At 35.9% G+C, this 21,952-nt stretch overlaps 1 protein-coding gene across 1 annotated transcript in view; it reads right to left on the bottom strand.

Annotated features, from left to right (window-relative positions):
- The window catches only part of SOX6 (SRY (sex determining region Y)-box 6), a gene marked incomplete at its 5' end in the record, with an annotated part of 59,471 nt that overhangs the window by 26,482 nt on the left and 11,037 nt on the right, over positions 1–21,952 (bottom strand). Inside the window, one exon of the mRNA XM_010145733.1 lies at positions 58–166. Within this exon, the coding sequence (XP_010144035.1) occupies positions 58–166 (109 nt within the window). The remainder of the gene's footprint in view (positions 1–57; positions 167–21,952) is intronic.

Here is a 21,952-nt window from a genome sequence, read left to right as displayed (position 1 = left end):
AGCCATATCGTTCTGTGATGCAGCGTTCAGTAACCCGGAGTCAAAATTGAAACTCACCTTCTGCATCTTCGGGCCTTGTAAGATCGATGACACCAGGGCCCAGTTTACCATCTTCATTGGGTTTCCCTGTTAACTGCGGGCCTAAATTTTCAAACCTTGTTCTTTCCTGGAAAAGAAGAGAAAGTAGTCTTAATGCTCCATATAGGTTAGTTCTTATTATATGTCTGTGTGTATGTGTATGCACTGATACATGACTTATTTTTTAGATCTAAAAAAATAATGAGTGCCCTTAATTCAAATTTTAACTAAGGGACAATTTTTACAGATTCTGAATGTTTTCATTTATGAAAATCAGTTGTAAATGTGAAACACATACAGAAACTTTGAGATTATTTTGATCTGCGCTGCCATAATGCATAAATGATTGAACATGCAAATACAAAACACTCTTGGCAGCAAACACTGCTGATCAATGCTGCTCACTTTGCCTTTCCACTTATTTTCTAACTTAAACTGGAAAAGACAATCAACATTTGGGAGACATGAAAATTCACAAGTTGAAAGAAGAGTTTGTATTAAAATATACTGCTAAATTAATGGAAAAAGCATCTTTTCCCCACCATGAGAGTCAAGTTTGCATTCATACCTCTGAGAAAACTCAAGTCTGAATTCAATGCAAGAGGTTTTCAAAGACAAGTATTTGAAAAAAGGAATAATAGATGAGAGAACTGATATTATTACTTTGTCTAGGAATTTAAATTGTACCTCGGTGGAAAGGGAACCTAAGGAGATTAAAAAAAAAAAATAAAAAAAAAAAGAAAGAAAAAGGAAAAAATAATGCACTCTCCTAGAAAAACAGAAAGCTTTTGAGAGCTGGAGACCTCCATAGGAAACCTAGAACTAGAAAGTGGAAACTGAAAGCTATTTATGTGTTAACCCAGTTCCTCCACCGACTGCTGGACAAGGGGCACTCTAAATGGCAGTGTAATACTGTCTCACAATAGTAGTCTCTGTAGTACTGTGTATCAGTAGCAAAGCGTTCAACGGTTATCATTAATTTAGCGTTCTCATTTGAAGGAACATAGCATGTTTTCCCCCTTGCCTTGTTGTTACCTCTTCAGACTAAACTTGGCATTATGTTATACTTGTGAATGAATGAAACCTTGTTGTTCATTACTATGAAACAATATTAAATGTCATGTCAGCTTGAATTTACAGACATGAAATACCAGCTTTCAGCAATACGAACAGTTTCTCCACGTTATACTTAATGCATTATGCAGCAGTAGAGTGCCGATTGCTGTTCAGTCTATTGTTCAATGACCTAGTTCTGTGCCGTGCATACTAGACATAAGAAGACGTTACTAGTTTCTCTCCTGCAAGATAGCTAGAAACTTGGAAATGTTCTTAAGGACAAAACATATTTGGTGGCCTTGACTCCTCATTTGCTCCACCTCCAAATACTTCTGCTTTCCAATGTGATTATTTTTCTATTATCATTATCTTCCATTAATAAAAAAACACCAGGCCAACAACTGAGGAATTATTTAGATTCCTCATTCTTTTGATTTCTCCAGCCATGGATTTTTTCAATTATTTCCTATTTAATTGCAGAGGAAAACAAGAAATCATAATGTGACACTGGATCTGCCACAACATGCAGCTGAGACCATTTCAGATACTAACTGCATTTCTAAAAGTTCCTCAGAATCTTTCAGCTGTCAAACAAAATAACTCTGAATTTTATAATTTTGTATTTGGATAACTGTAAAATCTGTGGTTGATGAAGGAGCTTACATATACAAAGGAACTCATGAGAAAAGAAAGAGTTACAAATGAAAAGTGACTGCAGAAAGCCACTGAAATCCTAGAGGTCCAATATTTTACTGAAAAGTATTGTGCAATGTAACAATACACGTGAATCATCAGGATGAGATCTGTTTTACTGGTAGACAGAATAAAAAAAATAAGTTTGTCAAGAATTCTGCATTCCATTGCTAAGGGCTGATTTGCAGTTGAGATAAAAACAAAGATCAGTATTAAGAAAACAACTTTCGGCACATATGCTGTCTCTTCCAAAATATTTGTACTAAATGCTTTTGCTCAAGGATGTTAATACAGCACCTGCAGTATTCTTGGAAGAACAGCCGTTAAGCATGTTTCAGAAGAAGGAGAAATACCTTTCTGCTATAAAGATCAACAGACTCTGCTATGTATCAATATGCACATTTGGAATATCTTTCTAGTCATTCATTCTCTTTGATTTTACCAGAAAATATTCTGTTAAAAAAAAAAAAAGGAAGAAAAAAAGAAAGTTTCTGAAAGAATATCAATATTTTGACATGGAAGGAGAAAAGGGAAAATTACATGGTAAGGTTCAGGAACAGTAAAATGAAAGCACTTACAGCACAAAAATACCTGTTCTTGTCAAACAAAGGAAATGTACTTACAGTTATTTCATAACCTCCTCGTTCTAATTCATTAAAATCTGTAACAAAGCTAGCTATACTTAAGTCTCTGAAATGCCTTTTAAAGTCATTCCTTTGCTTGCTTTTTCACTGAAAATAATCTTCATAGTGATTGTAAAAAACATTTCAATATTTGCATTGGGTTTAGACAAATTCAGAGAACTGTAAAAAATAGAAAAATGATCCTCAATGCTAATAATGTTTTTATCTAGTAGGTGCCTTTACAATTCCATGAAATACAATAAATTCACATGAAATTTATTGTTAGAGGGGAAACTTGTCCCACTAGGCTCCAATCCATTTTTATGGGAATTGTCTTTGTTCCTCTCTTGAATTCATCCTAGAGAGAATAGTTACTTGCACTAAAAATCCTTTTCAAAGATTGCTTTTTCCTAGTATGAGCAAGGACTGAGAGGAAGATTGTTTCTGTGCATAATATTCCTATATGAATAAAAAAGAAATACCTTCATTAAATGTAAACATACACAGCTGCACTTAAGAAATACGTTACCTACACGTGCACTAGATCTGCGCACATGGACACTGACTGTTGGATATATTGCTGCCTCCCTCACCTGCATTAATAGAAAATTCTGATGAGTTTGTAATAAAGCGCACCGCTATGAAGAGGGCAGGTGCTTTGTTTCCTATGAAAAAGCATTGTGGACCTCTATGTTGAGCTGAGACACATTAAGTTTTCCCATTTAAATTTCAGAAAAAAGGTTTAGGACGTGACACTGACAAGCCTTCCTCATGACTAGATCAACACAGTCAATTGGAGTTTGCACTAGAAAACTGAAAGCTCTTCCCAGCGGAATTCAGATCCTTTGTGCTTCTTTATGTGTCGAATATACAGTAAAAAAATCACTTCTTAAAATGAGAAAAAGAAGAGAAAGAAGAGTCTTCTCAGCAGCCAAATCTTAATTTTCCATTCTGTGATATGATTAGGCACTTATTTATGCGTTGTCAGTCACAAACATGCAGAAAACGTAAAAGTTATTGAAAAAATTAAAGTCTGCTCAACTGTCTTGCAGGACTGTTGGTTCTCTAAGTGCTTTGAAATTATGATGTATGAGGTAGATGTTGCATATTAAATAAAGATATTTAAATTATAAAGCCCCCGTTAGTGAGAGCTGATGAATGTTAAATGTTATGAGCCACAAGGCTGTGGCATCCATCATATTCACATATTATCACAGTCAGTGATGGAGCAGCCCCAGTGATGACAGATAGACTGCTAGATAGTTATCCCTTATTTCCAGAGTCGCCAAGCAAGCCTTTCAACCCCTTTGGCACTATTTTTAGATTTGCATTCAATTAGCAACTTTTCTGTCACGTTCTGGCAGAAAGTATCAATTCTTTCTTCACATGTGGAAGGTAAAAGAAAGATTTAGTGAAGCAAGGAGTAAAGGCCAAGGAAGCTGTAGCCCCTACCTCTGAAAAGGCTGCAAACTTCAAATGACTAGAAACAAATATAAAATTGTGATCTTGTGAAAGAACAGCAATGAAACAGTAAGCACACAATAATGGCTTTCTCTGCACTTAGATAAAAGCTGAATTTTTGATGTGCACAGTATATTTTCATAAAATTTTATATACTATGTTTTATACACTTATTGGCTATTCCATAATAATGTGTGTGCTAACAGTAAAATTGCTCTTAAATTTATGTGTGTTATTTATACGTTCCCACGTAACAATGCTTTTTGTTGTAAAAAATATTCTGTTTATTAATGTAACTTTACAACCACTGCATCCAAGATCCGTGGTAAATTAATGACATTTTTATTATTTTATAGTGTCATTAAATTTTTACTGATCACTCCATCAAACAGAAGCAATAAAGGCCATAATGCAAACTGGGACACTTAGATCAGGGAGCAGGAAGGCATTCCATATAGTCTGAAGTAAACGGCTTGCTATAAATGATATTTATACCATCTTTAAGGATGTGAGAATACTTGGACAAGTTTGGCAAAACTGTTTCTGTAGTACTGTGGATTGTGTACTTAAATAACAGTTTACTTGCCAGCAAGACAATTTTTTTTTTCAAACCATATGCGAGAAGATGACTGATTGCATCCATCTCTTGAAAAATAATATATGAAATGTAATAATACACTGGGCACCCCTCCCTTCTGGATTACCAAGACTGATCCGACTATACCCATGCCTCAAATTATTTCAACATGCTTGCTTTTTCCACATCTGAAATGTATGCTTAGTCTGAAATGGAAAATGGCATGCACGCTGATCATTGTGTAAAAGATTTAAAATATATATATTTTTTGTAAACAAATACTTTTTATTTAAGCAGACGTGTCTGGACAATGATGTAATAACCTTTATTTCGATAGCCTAGCATGGAAGCAGTTACCAACATTGATTTAAAGAGCCAGTTTCTAGAAAGTGAATTAATACGGGTCATTCACAGAAGCCACAGAGCACATGACTGAAGGGATATTATTTCTTCTGAGGACAGTACTTTAGTTAGAATGGCTACAAATAATTATCACATGTTGTCTTTATGTATGAAATGTATTTCAATTGAATTACTCCATACTCAATGTTCTAGTAGCTTATTTGCTAACTGTGATCTATTCCCTTCACGTACCATGGACAGTAAACCACTGCAAACAACTTACTATACTCAAACCATAAAAAGGATATTGTCAAGAGAACATAGAGAAAATTATTCCCAGTTTGAATAAGGAGGAATCACAAAACCTTTTTTTTCTCCACTGGAAAGCCAGGATACAAACGTCCCAAGCATTCCACCTTCTTCCTACTACTTTTCAACAGCTAGGACTGAAAAGTTGAATTACCCTCCAATGAGGATCTTTTGCAACATCTTGGCACAGCAGGGATAATTACAAATTGACTTTCAGCCTTATCTCAGGATATTTTAGTTATTATGGGTGGGAAGTTTAAACATTAACCTTATTACAAGAGTGTCAATCATCCCACTGCTGTGTAGGCATGCAACTGCTGGAATTCTTTGGATGGCAAAGGAGATAAACACAAGAGTGACGTCTGACGTTACTGTTGCAGTTAAAAGCATGGCCTTTGGTTTTGCAGAACTGTGGTGAATATCTAGAACTTGTTTTCAGCATCACGGCAGCAGGAGTTGCTCCAAGAAACCAGAGACATTAAATCAGCAAAGTAGGTACACTTACTATAGGAATGTTGATATTTTACGATATTACAAGATACCAATTATATCTTTTCCAAACACCGATTTACAGGCTGCACGAATGAAGCATATGCTGAGTTCTACGGTGTTGACACAACCTGACCTTATTTTATTTTTTATTTAAGTGAAATACACAATTCAGTGATATCAGGAACAAAATCTGGACAGTTCAGTGAATTTTCACCCCGACATACTGGTTTTTTTTCAGTTTTTGAAGGCCCTTGCATTGTTCATAAACTGTTCCAGTACTATCTTTGTATGCTGAACATGCAGCGTGGACTAGCATCCCTACCACAGACTACAGATTTGTGTAACAGTACCTCGAAGCAAACAGCTTGCTTGAAAAAATGTGGGGAGGGAGAAAAATAAGAGATTAAAAACAGATAACAGGGAATTTACACTAAAATTTCTTTGCCTGACTGGCAAGCTTCAGCTGGCTTCCGCATGACAATGTGACATATGCAAGACCATTACAAGCAGAAAATACTACAAAGTTGTTCAGTAACTGAACTTCATAGTGATTGTCATGATACAGGACTTTCTTCTTTTAAGACCCAGGTTCTGGAGTCAAACTGAGAACTGCCATTTAATCAAAATATAACGTCTTGAAAATAGTTTGAAACTGGATTGCTAATGGTAAAAAATTAATCAAATAATTAAATGCACAAACAGCCTGCTTGTAAACACTCTCTTTAGCTAACTATTTTGGAAGTTCAATTTTAAGGATCAGATTTCCTAGAGCCTCTGCTCTACTGCGCTAGTGTGAGCAGTAGCCCTCTTGATCTCCTAACACTAATAAGAAGGATTTAGATGAATTTCCTGATTATTGAGAGCATTCAGCACATACTAAGTTAATAGTCTTCAGTGCATTGAAGCTTGCCTTTAAAAATAAGTGTATGAATTTAAAAATACTAAAAAAAAAACAAAACAAAAACCCAAACCAAACACCAGATAGCAAACATTTCCACAAAGCAGGATATTATGCCCTCCTACACATGAAGTATTGATGTACCCGTAACTATTGCCACACTTGCAGGCACTCCTAAGCTACGGATCTGCCCTGGTTAGATTACTTTCAACAGGATTACTGCACTTACTGAGCCCCCTTAACCAAATGCTTTATGTCTTTGTTCATATGGTTTTAATATGGTTTTAACCAATTGCAAGGTTATTTATAAGTTTGCAACTCCCCAGTAGTTAGAGTTATGAAGCGTTCAGGCTTAAGCATATCCAGTTGTGTGGTAACCCAACTACTGCTTTCATGCGGTTTCCAACATTTTATTCATGCACAAAGGCATGATGCATGGCAGTATCTGAGAACTTTCTGATTAACTCTTTGTTTCAGCAGCAAATTCGTACAGCAGCCTACAGTAAAATCACACATCAACTGAGAGGTAAAGATTTAAAAAAAAAAAATTAAAAAAAAAATCACATGAACTGTGGAATTCCACCTTAGACTGATGAGAATCATTAGTCTGTGAAAAAACAAAGGGACAATCAATTAAATTAACAGCTGGTAAATGAAAAGCAAACAAAAGGAGTTACTATTATACACGCTGCGTAATACAGCTGTAGAATTCACTAGAGGTCAGAAAGAGTCCAAAGCTTGGGCTGTCACTTGTTTTTAAAAGAGTTGGATAATTTTATGACTGTTAATAACATTTGTAGCAACACATGCTAAGATAATCAGATCTCATGTTCCAGAGTGTAAGCTGTTCAACTGTTGGGGTCACAGAGAAATTCCCTTGTTCTCTCTGCTGCTCCCCTCCCTCCTGACCAACATCCTCAGATGATTAACTGGAGCCTTCTAGGGAGAGAAGTTAATTTACTTTTAAAACATCAGGTATTGCTCACTAGATTTAAGGGAGAACTGGTACATGGTATAGACCAAATCGATTTACCTTGTAATTAGAAAGAATTTGAATGCAACCATTTAATCCCCCCCTCTCCATTTTCTTTTAAATAAACACATACATGTGCAGTTTTGAGAGACAGACAAAACTAAACGTAAATCACAATTGACATACACTTTGACTAGGAAATAGCAGGACTTGTGGATTTTTTTTCTGTGCTGTAAAGTGACTAATGGAAGCCAACCAGTAGCTACTTTTAGACCTTCAGAATAGTCATTCAAATTTCTAATGTTTCAATTATAAGAATAAATGTACAAGGTCATGGCAAACAAAGTTTTTTTACTAGTAGACTAAATTCTACAGAGGAATAATAATACATACTTTGCTATATTTCAGTTTAATTTAGCAGCTGGTTGGCCCTTGTCAGTTGTGGCCTCATTTTCACAAAGTATTTAAAAACTATCACACTACAATACCATTAAAATGTACAGAAATATTTTTACCAAATTTAAACAATGCCATGATTCTGTACGTGTATCTGCTTGCTTCCCCAAACTTTTCTGATGGTGACTAAATTTCATTAAAAGTATTGTCATGTATTAGAACAGAATTTAGAAGATCAGAGATCTGGTTGCTAGCCTCAAAACCATGAATCTCCTTTTCTCTTAATCATCTAGTAATATACTCCAGGCTGAAAACACAGCTTTAGCAAGAAGCCACAGTGGTATAACAACCAGCAAAACTATTCTAGGTTCAGCGCAACAATTTTTTTGGAATGGAAAAAAAATAAGGCAGAAAAGAAGTCACCAATTTCAATTTCATTGCGGTGTTCTGCAAACCTCAACAGCACAAAGCAAATTCAGCTGCCCTCCACACTAAGTTGGGAAAAGAGAGGTCTTAAAGAAATCCAGAACACACACACGCACGCCACGGGTCAAACATCCTGAGAAGAAATACTATGGTTTTTTATGAACAATAAGGAAATGTAAGCGCATGCAGACACATACACATGTTTGATTTTAAATCTATACAAGCTAAGAGAAAGACAGATAATGTTCTCATAGATATTTACAGTCCATCATTTCAGCTGTGCCTCATGATCGCTACATGTCAGATCTTGTAACAAGATCAAACAATACTGGAAAAACTGATAAAATGGACTACACGATGCAACGATCAATTATCAAATAGCAATAAATGCACTTTTCATACACTGCATGTGGGTAGTAGTTACGAAGGTTTAAAAGCAAATAGTTCCAATACTCTAATTTTAAGTAATCTTACAATTTAAAAACTAAACTTCAGGGAAAATCTGAATCCAAGTTTCATGCATTTTATTACAGCAATCTTTGAAGATGACTAGTGTTGCATATCGTAAGTATAGATTCCAGTAGCTCCTTTAGGGTAAATCTTCCAGGACTTTGGAAGTACGGATGTCTAACCTAGATACTCTGAAGGAGTCACTGGGGGTACCGACCCCTTTTGTGTGTCTCTGTAAGCAATGCATGCCTCTAGACGTGGCTGTTCCATCCCATTTTCAGGAAGAACACCTGAAGCAGTTTCAATTGGTGATGCAAAAGACACTTGGGCATAGATGTTCATATTCCTGTTTAGAATTAGAAATGCAATCAAGGCAGTTAACAAAATCCCACCAAACGGTACTGTTTTTAAGTATATGCCTTGCCTTGTGCTGGATGTAAATATGTAATTGCATACCATGCATATATAGATTAAGTAGGCTTTTTCTGTATTTATCAAGCTGATTTTTTTATTTTGTAGCATTTTAAGTATACTTTTTCAAGGTTGCATTTTATGATTGCTGCGTATACATTACTGTGTTTATACTCAGGCCTTTTTTGTTATGTTCAGAGAGAAAAGAAACATATCATGAAAGAATGCGGATGGGTGACAATGGAACAATGATAATAACATCATTATGCAGTGTTTTGCCTCTTGTACCCCCATCACTGCCATGTTTTTCTCTGATTATTTCAGCTTCAGGAAAATGTGCTGCTTTCTGTTTATGTCAGGAAGGCAAGATTACTGTTTGTATGATTACAATATCAAGTATGATGTACATAATGCCTGTGATAATATAGATGTACCCCTCAACTAGTTTCTGTCTTTAATCTTCATTCAACGGGAAAAAACAAAACAAAGCAGCGAGTTGCAAATTCTTGCAGCCTCATATAGACCTTTATCTTGTAAAGCACTAAGTACTTTCACTCCAGTCCAGCAGAGGCTTCAAGGAGTAGTTAAGTCATTTCTTAACTCCAGGGGAATACTTATGTGCTTATATTAAGAATGGACTGATGGACTTCACTGAATTGGGGTCAAAGTATGTAGTTCTCATATATTTACACTGAATCTGAGAATAAAAATCAAACAACTTCTTTCCAGGCTGAAGAAGATGCTTTCTTCTTATTATTCATCGCTCCTTTTTCCCCTCTGAGACAGGTAGGTTAAAGGCCTTCTGGTATGAAGAACTATTCAGTAATAAAATAGAAAACAATAGAAAGCCAAGAAGACAGGCCTGTAAGGATTTATGCAAGTGGACAAGATCTTGCATTAACAACATCCTAGCTGAAGGCAAAGGAACGACTCCCTGTCTGTGACATCGCTATATTTACTTATCTTTCTAATACAATCAGAACTAAGTTGCTCATAACTTACTTTTTTAAAATTTGTAGTCCAGGAAAAAGCAGCCCAAACTGGATTTATGAACACTATAAATTGACTAAAACAAACAAAAAAGCAACAGATAAAGTTGGATAAAGGTTCCATTTGCTACATCTGACACGCAAAGGCAGGCAAATACATACTTCCTGGAAACTGGGAGATTTACATCTCTCAGAAGGAGTAATTCTTCCATGAAGGAAGTATGAACAAAACTAATGCAAGAGAGAGAGTACTTTAAAAGGGTAACTGAAGGCTATGCATTTTTTTTCATGCAGAATCCAAGAACCCTTACACCTGAAACCATCTTAAATGCAAAATGAATACCTACAGGCTGAAAAAATTATGTGGTTTTACTGCTGCGATATACAAAGACAAAGCTGCTAGTCATCTATAGCTAATGCCACTGGCAAAAATCCATTCTCTAGCTTTTCATTTAAAGTAGAATGATTTTATAAACCTTGTTTTGTTTTTATTATGAAAAGCTTGTTTCAAATTTTCCACATAAGATATCCATTAAAGTACTCTTCAGCTCAATGCAACAATGACAGTCTAGAAAATGCTTTTATACCTTAACAACCAATCTTGAGTGGGAGTTTCACCCACAGAGCATATTAGCCACTTATGTCCCACTTAAGACCTATTTTTGACCTCGTTTTTAGCATAAGCATAGACTGAGTCCTGCTACACCTCTCTGCATTTAAAATGAACTTTTTCTCTTTTCCCCTATCCTCATTCATCCACTCTAGATGATATATATATATATAATGAGATTCTTGGAAGAAACATCCCAGCATTTCATTCCAGTGGGAGATTTTTGCTGCTCTGTGGACAAATACAATCTGTAAGAGCGAATTTCCTGTCTCATACCTTTCTTACTCCTTTCTGTATTTGTATACTATACAACTGTGATCCTATTTTCTAGCTATGTCTTATAAGAAAGAGAAAAATAATGTCCTGGGTAAGCAATCAGTATTTTGGAGCTTTTTACTATTACATACATAGATGACTCTAGTACCTACCACTGTACATTACTAGTACCCAAATAATTAAAAAAAAAAAAAGATTGGTAATGGCATCTCTAGCATAGAGAGGAGAAATTATTATCTTCTGGTTACACAGAAAGTCAATGATTAAGCTGAGAACTGAACCCAGGACTTCTGAACATTAGGCCAGTCCAGTGGCTGTTATGCCACACTGCCTCTGCCGTAAATCTGTTTGATGGATTTTTCAGTCATGGAACATTAAAGGCTCTGCTCTTGTCTAATGAATATGTTTAAAGAAAACAGTACAAACAAAAGCAAATGTAACACTTAAATTATCTGAGACATACCACTTTGATGTATTTCCTACTGGAGACCTGTGTACACTTATACATACTGAAAATATTTTAGCCGGTACCACTAGCTGGCATGCTGCTATCTATTTATGTCTGAAAAGGGAACATAATCAGTTTTAGTTGGTTAAGTACGATCTGAGCCAACTTTTATATTATGACCAAAAGCTTGGCAGTGCAGTAGCAGTGGCAACTAGCAGAAAATTGCTTACAGTGTTATTTGCCAGATTACTTGAACGATTTACATTGGGCTTTCAAGAGATTTTGAAGTAGTAAAAACTTAAGATTTCGAAAAGCCTTGGACTGTGGATTTTTGTTCCTAGTTGCAACAAGATGCACAAGAGAGGGTTATGACATAGTATGACTGACTAAATGAAGCATTTTTTAATATAAACCACCTGAAACATTTAGGAGCAGTTCAGTTTGAACTGTTAAGATTTTTTTTTAATTGAAGATTTGAAGAGCCAATTGATTTAGATTAAATGCTCAGCCTTTCACAGCTACTTGTTTAAGATTCATGTTGACATTGTACTAAATACGGCCATACAGTTTGTATTCCAGATAAATTGATCTGACTACAAGCCTCACTCTTCAGTGTGATTCTTACTCCAAGATAAATCAATATTTAATATCTCCTGCAACAGCCTCAGTAGATAATTTTAAACCTTTCCTCCATCCCATTAAGTTACCTTTAAAAATTCTTTATACAAGCCTTCACAGATGACTTCTGAAAAACTAGTTTATGAAAAGCAGACTGAAATTCATTAATTCAGATGGAAAGGGTTTTTTAATCTTGCTGCATTGTGCTGATCTCTAAATCCATCTCTGTTTAGATAATTCTCCTGTTCAGCTAATTTGAAGAATAAATAAATACTTCCTGTAAATCTGTAACACAGATTTTAAACACAAAGAAAAATATCCTTCTACTGATAGCTATATGGGACAAGAGACCTCTAGGGTGAGGACTTCAGCAAAAACAGGCTGACCCAGGCTCTCCCTGACTCCCTGAGAGAATGGGTACTCTGCATCATCAGGTACCAAACTCAACCCAGAACCAGCCCCGCTGCCACATCATTTAAGAAAAGAGGTGGTAAGCAGCAGTATGTTGGGCTCAGGCATCAGTCACATACCAGCCTCTGTTTTGAACATTAAAATCTACTGTCTTCTCCCTCTCCCCTCCCCACCCTCCAGTCTGGTGGAGCAGCTAAAGAGGAAAAATGTCTCTTCCCCCTCCCTCAAGCCTCTCTATGGCTAAGGGCTCCAGTGGAATAGAAGTCTTTGATATCAGAAGAATGCAAACAGCAAGGCTCAGGTTTGCTGCTTCTTAGGGATTAGAAACAGTGATACAAGAGGAATTTCGAATTATTATATATTGAGATAACTGACAGGGATGATGCCAAAAGGAAGGAAAGAACTATATACTCTGGAGCTATCTGGTTGCGTATCCACCATTCAAACTACAGGATCTACACAGCCCTATCTATGTTCGCCTTTACTCTTATTTCCTGCTCTGCATTACATTCGAAGTGCAGTTTCATGGACACCGTATGCACAGTGAAGTTCAGTCCCATGCCTCATGCTCCAGCCTCCCGCTTCCCAACACAGTCAACAATCCTTTAAATCTGCTGATTCAGATATTTACCGGTCACACAGAAAACTCAAACAGAGAAATATTCTTAATAAATACTCTAAAGCTTAATAAAAGGGAAAGGGGTACTTTCTGTTTTCAAAGCCATGTTTTGCTGCTTTCAGAGCAGAGATGCTCAAAAAGTTATGTCCTTGAGGGGGCAGTGAGCTGCAGCCCACGTCGCTGAGGACCTCTTTGCATTGGAGGGACGGTGTGTGGAACCTAGATAGCGCTTGCCTTTCAAATCTATTAAAGATCTTCATCTCAGGAACTATACCTGTTTTGGTTTGTTTCAAGGAATAGCCTAAAAGGGTCTGAGCCTAAATCAGTTCCTTCATCACTAACAAAATACATATATTAAAGAAAAAAATAATGTGACTGATTAACTTACAACGCAGTTTTCAAGTTTATCTCTATTCCTTTGCTACCTCCAAGCAATCAAAAATGTGATCAATTGGTATTTCGTTTATGGAAAATGTTCAGTGTTTAGCTTAGTTGTGAACTCAAATCCAAGACAGATTTAGCAACAAGAATGCAGTTGTATAGAGAAAATAGCCACGTAATGTGCTAAGGAGAATTCTCCTGTGGAAATTGTCCACTATTCTATTAATTAGTTAATAGAACAGTTATTAGTTATTATTTAATAGAATAATTATTAATTAGACACACAACAGCAATACGAGGATGTTGTTTTCACGAGACACTACAAGAGTCCCAGCAAAAGCACAGTCAGGGTAAGCAGCAGGGGAACCCAACAGCAGGGAAAAAAAGGAGACCCCAGCTAGTAGATCATTGCAAACACTGCAAGAGAATTCCTGTCTCTCATGGTAAGAGAATGACAGAGACTTCCACTACCTAAACCACAGTTTAGATCACATCAGGAGTGTCCCTGATACCGCAGGAGTGGAATCTCAGAACGGTTAAAGGATGAGTAAGTTATATGGGTCCTGATTCAGAAATGCACGTGTGCTGAAATCCATCCTACAGAGCACTTCAGTGGAGTCAAGAACAGGAAAACGGGTGCCTTTTTTCCCCTCTTTTAACTGGATTCTTTATGTTTCATAACACATATTCCCAGGTAACTACAGTAACATGGCATGGATGCAGATAAAGGGAAATCACTGGATAAACTAAGCAATTAGTACATCTCATATCCTTCCCTGATAGAATAACTCACTACAAATTTCCCGTACTGCACTTCATTAATTTGCCTGCCCATGGTATTGAGCATATACTGATAAACTACGGACGGCTTTTTCACTGAATGGAATGGAAATTCTACAAAGCAGAGCCTGTTATTTTGTGCAGAGGACTGACATATCCTGGTCTATATACTGTCAGTCTGTAACTGTGAATATTAACTCAGCCTGTTCCTTGCAAAGAAAGAGAAAAAAAAAAACATTGGGTAAAAAGAGAGTGGGAGCAAAACTTTGCAGGAAATTATCTTTCTATAAGATAGTTCATCTATAAAAAGATGGTTCATCTGAATAGAAATCATATAATGAAATTGTCACTTAGCAATTGAACTCAAGGATGCAAAGAAAATGGCAGTGAGATAAGAATGCATCCACTGCCTGCTATCTCAAGAAGCCTTTGGCAAGATAACAGTGAAAGCATGCACTCAGCTACTGATCAACACAGATCTGACATTAAACCACAAGTGTCCACTTCCCTTACTGGCTGTTTAATAAATTGCTTTTGAATGGGTGGAGGTGAAGAGATTTTTCCGAAACCTTGTCTCAATGTTCTCCCTCAGTTAATGAATGTCAGCAAGTAGAAGAGAACAGTAATTTGATATGTTTTTTCAGCCTTTCTTATAGAAGCATTTGCAACATGTTAGAGGCCACAGGCATAAAAGTGAAATACTGGGAAATTAATGTTGTCTGTAGATTTTCAGGATGTAAGCTGGGCAATTTCAGTTTGTGGGTTAGGCATACTTTAGGTTTTAAGTAGTGTTATAACAGCTTACTAAGACTTGAACATGATTTTAGTACAAGTAATCTGACGTTGAGTATCATGTAATACCCTGTTACACATTTCCAATTGAGATAAACCTGTTTATGGAGTTAGTATTATGTGACTACAGATGGACAAGCAATGTGCAGTGAACAATTTATCCAATAAATACAGTCTTATCTTTTCAAACTACCACTGGAGGATCAGCAGCTTCTGTAAATGTATGAGTAACGAGTCAGTGTTCTAACAATCTAAATTTTGAGTTATGCATGTAACTATGCACTTAAATGCTCAATAGTTTCCTGCTTACGATTTATGATGTAGCTGGTCACCTAAGACAAAATATATTGTTTTCCATGCTTGACTGAGTGATAAGTATTGCAACATTGTCTTAAACTGCCTGAAAAAAGCAACGGGGAATTCTCTCAGCCAGAAGACCTCCTAGGCAGTGGAAAGCCTTTACTTTTCTCTATCAATTCCTGTGTCCCTGACCTTCAACACCGCAGGAAAAACTATCAACCTGCTTCTGGCATACCATTGGCAGGAAAAAGAGGCCATGGTAAGGCATAGTGCAGCAAGGCCTACAGCACCCTTAGATTAAATTGCTGCAGAGTTCACACAGTTGCTGTAAAGATTTATAATTAGCATTGACACTGTATCAGGCGCTGGAAGAGTTCCCTGGTACCGAGTTCCTCGTTTGGTCAGCCCAGAGTTTGAAGTGCGTGCTGCATCAAAGCCTCTATTTTTTTATGAACTGGGGGTGAGCAATTTCAGCATAAAGAGCAAATGCCTAATTGTGAGCATAGTCCATGTTGATATGCAAATACACCCATAGAAACAAAAATCCTTTTACACAAATATTTGTGAGAACAAAGGAAGGAATAAGCATGGTCAAACTCCATTAATCAGATTTCAAACAAACATTTGCAAATACTGTTTTGCATTATTTGCTCAGATCTTTCTGCAAGACGAAAGACAACAGTTTTAACTGCTAGAATGCTTATACCTTTTTTTTTTTTGAGGCAAACCAGTTAAGCCAGCATAAAGTAATGTATAATCCCACAAACAGGCAGCTCAATAAATATCCTTCAACAACAGGGAGTATATTTCAATTTATCATACCTATTGATGCAGCTTAACCATACTTGAGAAAGAGGAGACATTTTTAATTTTAGGAAGTAATGAAGTATCAGAGAAAGTAATCCTGATTTATTCTTGCTCTACTTAATCTACTGCAGTTAGGATCGTTGTATTGGCAATGCATTTGGTGGTGTGAATTCACTTAGAGGAATACACAGAGCTTGGAAATAAATGACAGTAACTTTTGTGGATGTCTCTGCTCGTATCTAAGTGTGAAATAATATGCAAATGTATTCTGTAGTTTTCAGGACGATTGAAGAAGTGATGTGATAGGATTGTGCAGCTGCCATTCTGACCCACAATTTAAATCAATGAATATATTCCTGTCCTAGCAAATTTATGTTTGAACAATAATTTTCAACCTATCTTTATTGTTTTGTGGAGAAGCATAATAAAATCATGGAATACATTTAAGTGTATATGTGCAAAGTCTCCCGAGTAGCTTGGGAAATCTACTGTACATAAGAAGATATAATCATTATGCTGTTACAGTCATCACAAAGACACTATCCTTTATGGCAGAACATCATCCTTTGGGAAAAATTATCCTTGTTGGTTTGTGCAAATTTTTCAACATTCACCCCCGGGACCCATTTTAATCTAATTCTGTTCCTTTGGGATTTTCTCTTGCTCCAAGATTTGCGGGAGAAGACCAAAATAGGGCAAAGCTTTTATCCTTTTCACAGGAAATACACTGATTTTTCACTTGCATGGGGTATTTGGCATTTTTTTTTCTGGAGCTGGAGAGACAATAGAAGAGAGGGGTCAAATCCCCTTTTTGATTATTATTATCATCACCATTAACGAGTCCTAAACCCTGCACCTAGGCAACCCCTTTGAGTAGTCCTGACAACAGAAATAAAAAAACCTAGTTGTGTTCAGCAACCATACAAACATACTATGAAGCACAGATAGTGGCAAAAACTCCAGCAGCCAATACTCAAATGCAAAAATATCTATTCATATCAAAACAGCGTGCTGGTTTCTGTCCTGAAAATAGTGTTTTATTACCAAGTACTCTTGTGATTGAACTGGAAGCATGAAAAACTTTAAAACTTCACCTAATATGAGAAGTTTTTTCACCATACAGTGTGTGTGTAAATATACACATATACACGTTTGTATATATATATGTATCTAATTATGCAAATAATGTTTCATATCTATTATTTATGTTGAGATGCCTTTTCTTTTAATTTTGTACATATATACATCATTATCAGACTGGTCAAAGTTTTTTTTAAATTTATGGTCTAATAATATTTCCATGATTTATACTTTGAAAAGATTACATATTTTTCACTTAAATGATTTTTTTATAATCTAATCAAAAGACAAATAATTCAGATTTTATTTTAATCAGCCTCTACATAATTTGAAGCACTAAGCATTAACTGCACATCTGATTTATTGTAACAGACACAAACCACCAACTTCATGAAGACAATTTTGAAAAGTAATGCAGTTGAGCAAAATGCTTAAAAACAAAGGTCTGCGCAGCAAATTCTTCCGTGGTGCAAAACCGGATCCATAGTAAGCTGGTGCCAAAGCTAACTTATCTGTAAATTTAGATGACCTACATATGCCAGAGATTTTTCACTGTTTCTTTTTGTCTCTTCACTGTCAGTTCCCAGTTTCAGTGAACATGTATTTTTAATGTGTAAATTTCAAATACATTATTTGTATGTCTTTCTACATACAGCATACAAACTAAATCTGAAAAAAAATTAGTAGGTATATTGGTAGGCACAAGTATGACTATTTAGGTGTAAATAGTAACATTTGAGCAATAGCATGCGATTAATTAAAGGCTGAATCATACGTTACGTACAGACAGACAGTTAACGATTCATGAGCAGCTTTAATATTTCTATCTCTTGTGTTTGAGCAACAGACTTGACAAGATTTCCTATCCACAGCCTGCTGCACCTGGTTCCCATTATAAACCTGGCCTTGATAATGGCGCTATGTTCTTCTACAGAGGCTAGTGTTAGCAATGGTATTTTCCTCCCATAACTCTTATAACCTGAGAGCCTGTGTTACGGTTGTATTTGACCCCTCTGTACATGTGCAGCTACAGCTTCCATCACCTTCCTCACTACATACATAGAGATCAGATAAAACATTTAAGTATGGGTACAATTTCTAAGCCTCATTTTATTTCCTGTGATATCTACAAAAGCTAGTGGTATAGTACAGGATTCGGGGTTATACTGAAAGTCAGAGATTTTTTTTCCTTGTTTGTTTATAATGGAAACATGTCTCTGTAAAAGATGTGGTTGGAGACCCAGGGATTAATTTTTTTGCCCAAGATGCTCTGCTTTGAATTTGATTTCAAATTACATTTGAAAGTTCTAATTGTAAAGATAAATTCACTGCAACACTTCTCCGTGTCTGAGAGATATTAAAATCATTCAGCTATTCAAAGATGCATCTAATTCCTGGCCAGACCTCACAACAGAAAGAAAAAAGGGAAGAAAAACGAACTAAAAAAGACAATGCTTGCTGTGCCCTACTGTTATCCTATAAATACACTAATTTAGGAACCCAGTGCAAGCACAAATGACAATGAAATTCATACAACAGCAAAAATCATCCACACCTTGACCTTCCTGAAAACGTAGGAGGGAATTCCCTGGAGTTGTATGCTGCCTGGGAAGTCCAGTGGTAACACACATACACCCTGCAAAAATGTTGCTTGGAATCATTACTATTTTTAACACAGTTCGTTGTTACAAACTCGTATTGATTTCACGCTTTATCTTCTCCTGTCATGCAACTTCAAATATTGAAAGCAACAGCATAAACCAGCCGATTTTCTCCAGGTACAAAACTAAATGGTTGAAGTCCAGCATGTTTTCCAGTTCTAATAAAAGGGGGCAGTATTACATCAGCTGAAGTTCTGGATTGTCCAAATTATCGTAAGAAGTGCTGGAGAAAGATACAAAACTGCTGAATTTCACTGAAAATAGACTGCTACTGTATACGCAGTCACAAATCTGCTTGTCTGCCTTGGGGTAAAATTTTCAGAGCTAGTTCAGTGGGACTTAGGCTCCTGCATTGCAGCTAGAAAATTTTTACTTGAATTACTATTTTTCTTTCAAATTAAGGAAATATTACAATTGATATAAAATGAAGGCACATATCTTATGTAGCTGGGATAAGCCCAAAGCCTAAAAAGGAAATTGCAAAATTATGGCAGTTTCAAAAAACTTTGGAACAAAATATTTTTATATTTCACTATTTTTTTTTAAATAAAGGTTTTTTAGAATAAAATACTGGTGCCCAAATATGGCTTTAGGAAGTTAACTTTGAACACCCAATATGAAAAAATTGTTGCTTACACATATTGTGTACAGCCATAAGCAGATTACTGAATTGGCCAAATTCACAGCAGAGTATAAAGGACATTTGTTTTGTAAGAATTATGAGGACTGCTGGGATTTGTATTTGAAACTTTTCCCTACGCTGGGGCATTTAACTTAGACAAGTCATTTATCTGTTATAAACTGTAAAGAGGTTGTCTCTAGCGTGTCCTGCTACATCTCAGAAATTCCCCAGGGAAAGGTTTGTCGACTGAGCAGAATGACGTATTCAGGAAAAACAGTTTCCCAGTTGCAGTGTCTCTTTGTGGAAATCAGATTCTTCATTAGACAGACGGAATACACTCCCACTGGGTTGAATAAATTGCCTATATTCTTGCAAGAAAGTGAGACCACAGTAACAGTTCCTTAACTAAATCAGTACCTTTCTTTGTTCTCTCTACACAGTTCCAGATTTTCTATTACAGGAATATATATTTAAACTTAAATTAAATTATACCTAAGTGTAAGCTATAAGGGGCAGGACCTTCCTTAAGTTGCAGTGAGAACAGAACTTGGTACAATGACTATCGGGACAATACCACAATAAAAGTAATAACTTTGCAAATCTAGTCATTTGCTGTTGATATTGCTATCCATTTTTTTCCCTAATTATGAGGTATTTGCCCTTTAATTACAAGTAGACCTAAGATTAAACCAGCAGAAATAAGGATCCAATTGAAAATGACTACGGTTTCTGTTATATCTCCCAGCAGACTGAAATATAAGCACTGACCTCTTATTTGCTAGTTACAAATATTCTTCTATAAGAAATATAAGGAAAAAGGAAAACAAAAATTTTTCTTGAAAGATGAAAGCAAATGAGAATAGATCAGTACCTGCAAACCTAAGCCGCGCATTCATAAAAATTTATTAAAATCCACAAGGCCCTTCTGACTAGTTTATTTATATTCTCAATTTAAGGGTAGTCACAACTACTTTTGGTAAAAGGAGAAAAAATAATTGAATGCTGGATGTACTGGGAAAGTATTTTCTTAACTATGGTTTGTTGTTTTTTTGTAACTGAGTTGAGAAATTACTAATAACAAGGATGCTAATAACAACATGCTTCTCTTCGTGATTGTCTGAGACACATCCGGTACTTGCAGAAAAGACAGTGTGATTCCTGCTTCTGCAATTATTCTGTCTATAATTCTGAACGTATGGGGAGAAAAAAGCCGGTAAAAAACTGTCGGCCACATAATCCAGTACTGCCTGCTTTTAGAAAAAAAGCAATACAATGATTTTTGTCATTGCAGGGCTGTAGGCAGTCAAAGGAGATTATGCATGACTAGTAACTTTTCCTACAAAGACGTCCTGAAGTGTTTTTATCAGGCAAAGTTTGTACGCATGTGCAGTAGCTTCATATAAATGATGAAGCGTAACAGCTCCAGAGGAGTTGTTACACTCTATTGTGTCAATAATCCACATATTTAACAGTCCCTAAATACAGCAGACCGTAACACCTCCAAAGGGGTCGTTATGGCTTATCAAGTCAAATCCAAGTGCCTAAATATGGATTTGATCAATCGACTGTAACATCTCCAAGGGTAAATAATACAAGTTTTTAAGAATGTACACATTTTGCATACAAACTATGGTCTATATTAGGATAAATGCTGTGGATTCAACTTGTAAAACTTTGATTTAGAAATAAGAAAGGAATAAAATGCTCATTATAAGAGGTGCTAAAATACCATAATTCCCAGGAAGGAGGTGATGACTCATGTCATTTATTTTGGGGTCTAATTTTAGTTTCCTACTGCAAATACACAGTTGCCTGAATATCTACAAAAGGGGAATGGAATATAAACATAAAATGTTATATGAAATTCTGCTTCCTCTCAGATCTCAATATATAATCTTTGTGGGTAAGTAAATGGGAAGGCAGAGGTATATCCTTCTGTCTAGCAGATATACTGTGGTTATTAGTTGGTTATATATTCTATCTTGAATTCAGATGTTTTTCCTCAACAAAATTTTAACATTCCTGCCTGTATTTCTTTTTCTACAAAGATTTTCTGAAGAGTTTTTGCCAGTGTTTGCATGCTTCATGCACAAAAACAATAGGATCTGGTCCTTTTAAAAATATTGTCCGTTATCTTATAAATTATATAGTATTTTCAGGTCATCTAAAGCCTTAAGTCAAAGCGGATCTTCTAGCAATCATGCTAGATCGAAATACTAAAATAAATACCAGTAGTTCTAGCAATGCAAATTTCATTTAAGTACTCTTTTCTGTTGTAGGTAAACATGGTTTGACTGGAAAAAAGTCATATGCTCTAAACAATTTTTGTATGATTTTGTATTGCTTGTTGCCCGTGGAAAGAGCTCTGTAGCC

This window comes from Buceros rhinoceros, unplaced genomic scaffold (assembly GCF_000710305.1).
Source record: "Buceros rhinoceros silvestris isolate BGI_N320 unplaced genomic scaffold, ASM71030v1 scaffold11831, whole genome shotgun sequence".
In the NCBI taxonomy this organism is placed as follows: domain Eukaryota; kingdom Metazoa; phylum Chordata; class Aves; order Bucerotiformes; family Bucerotidae; genus Buceros; species Buceros rhinoceros.
The sequence above is the reverse complement of the archived record's forward strand: the minus strand, read 5'-3'. Positions and strand labels throughout refer to the sequence as shown.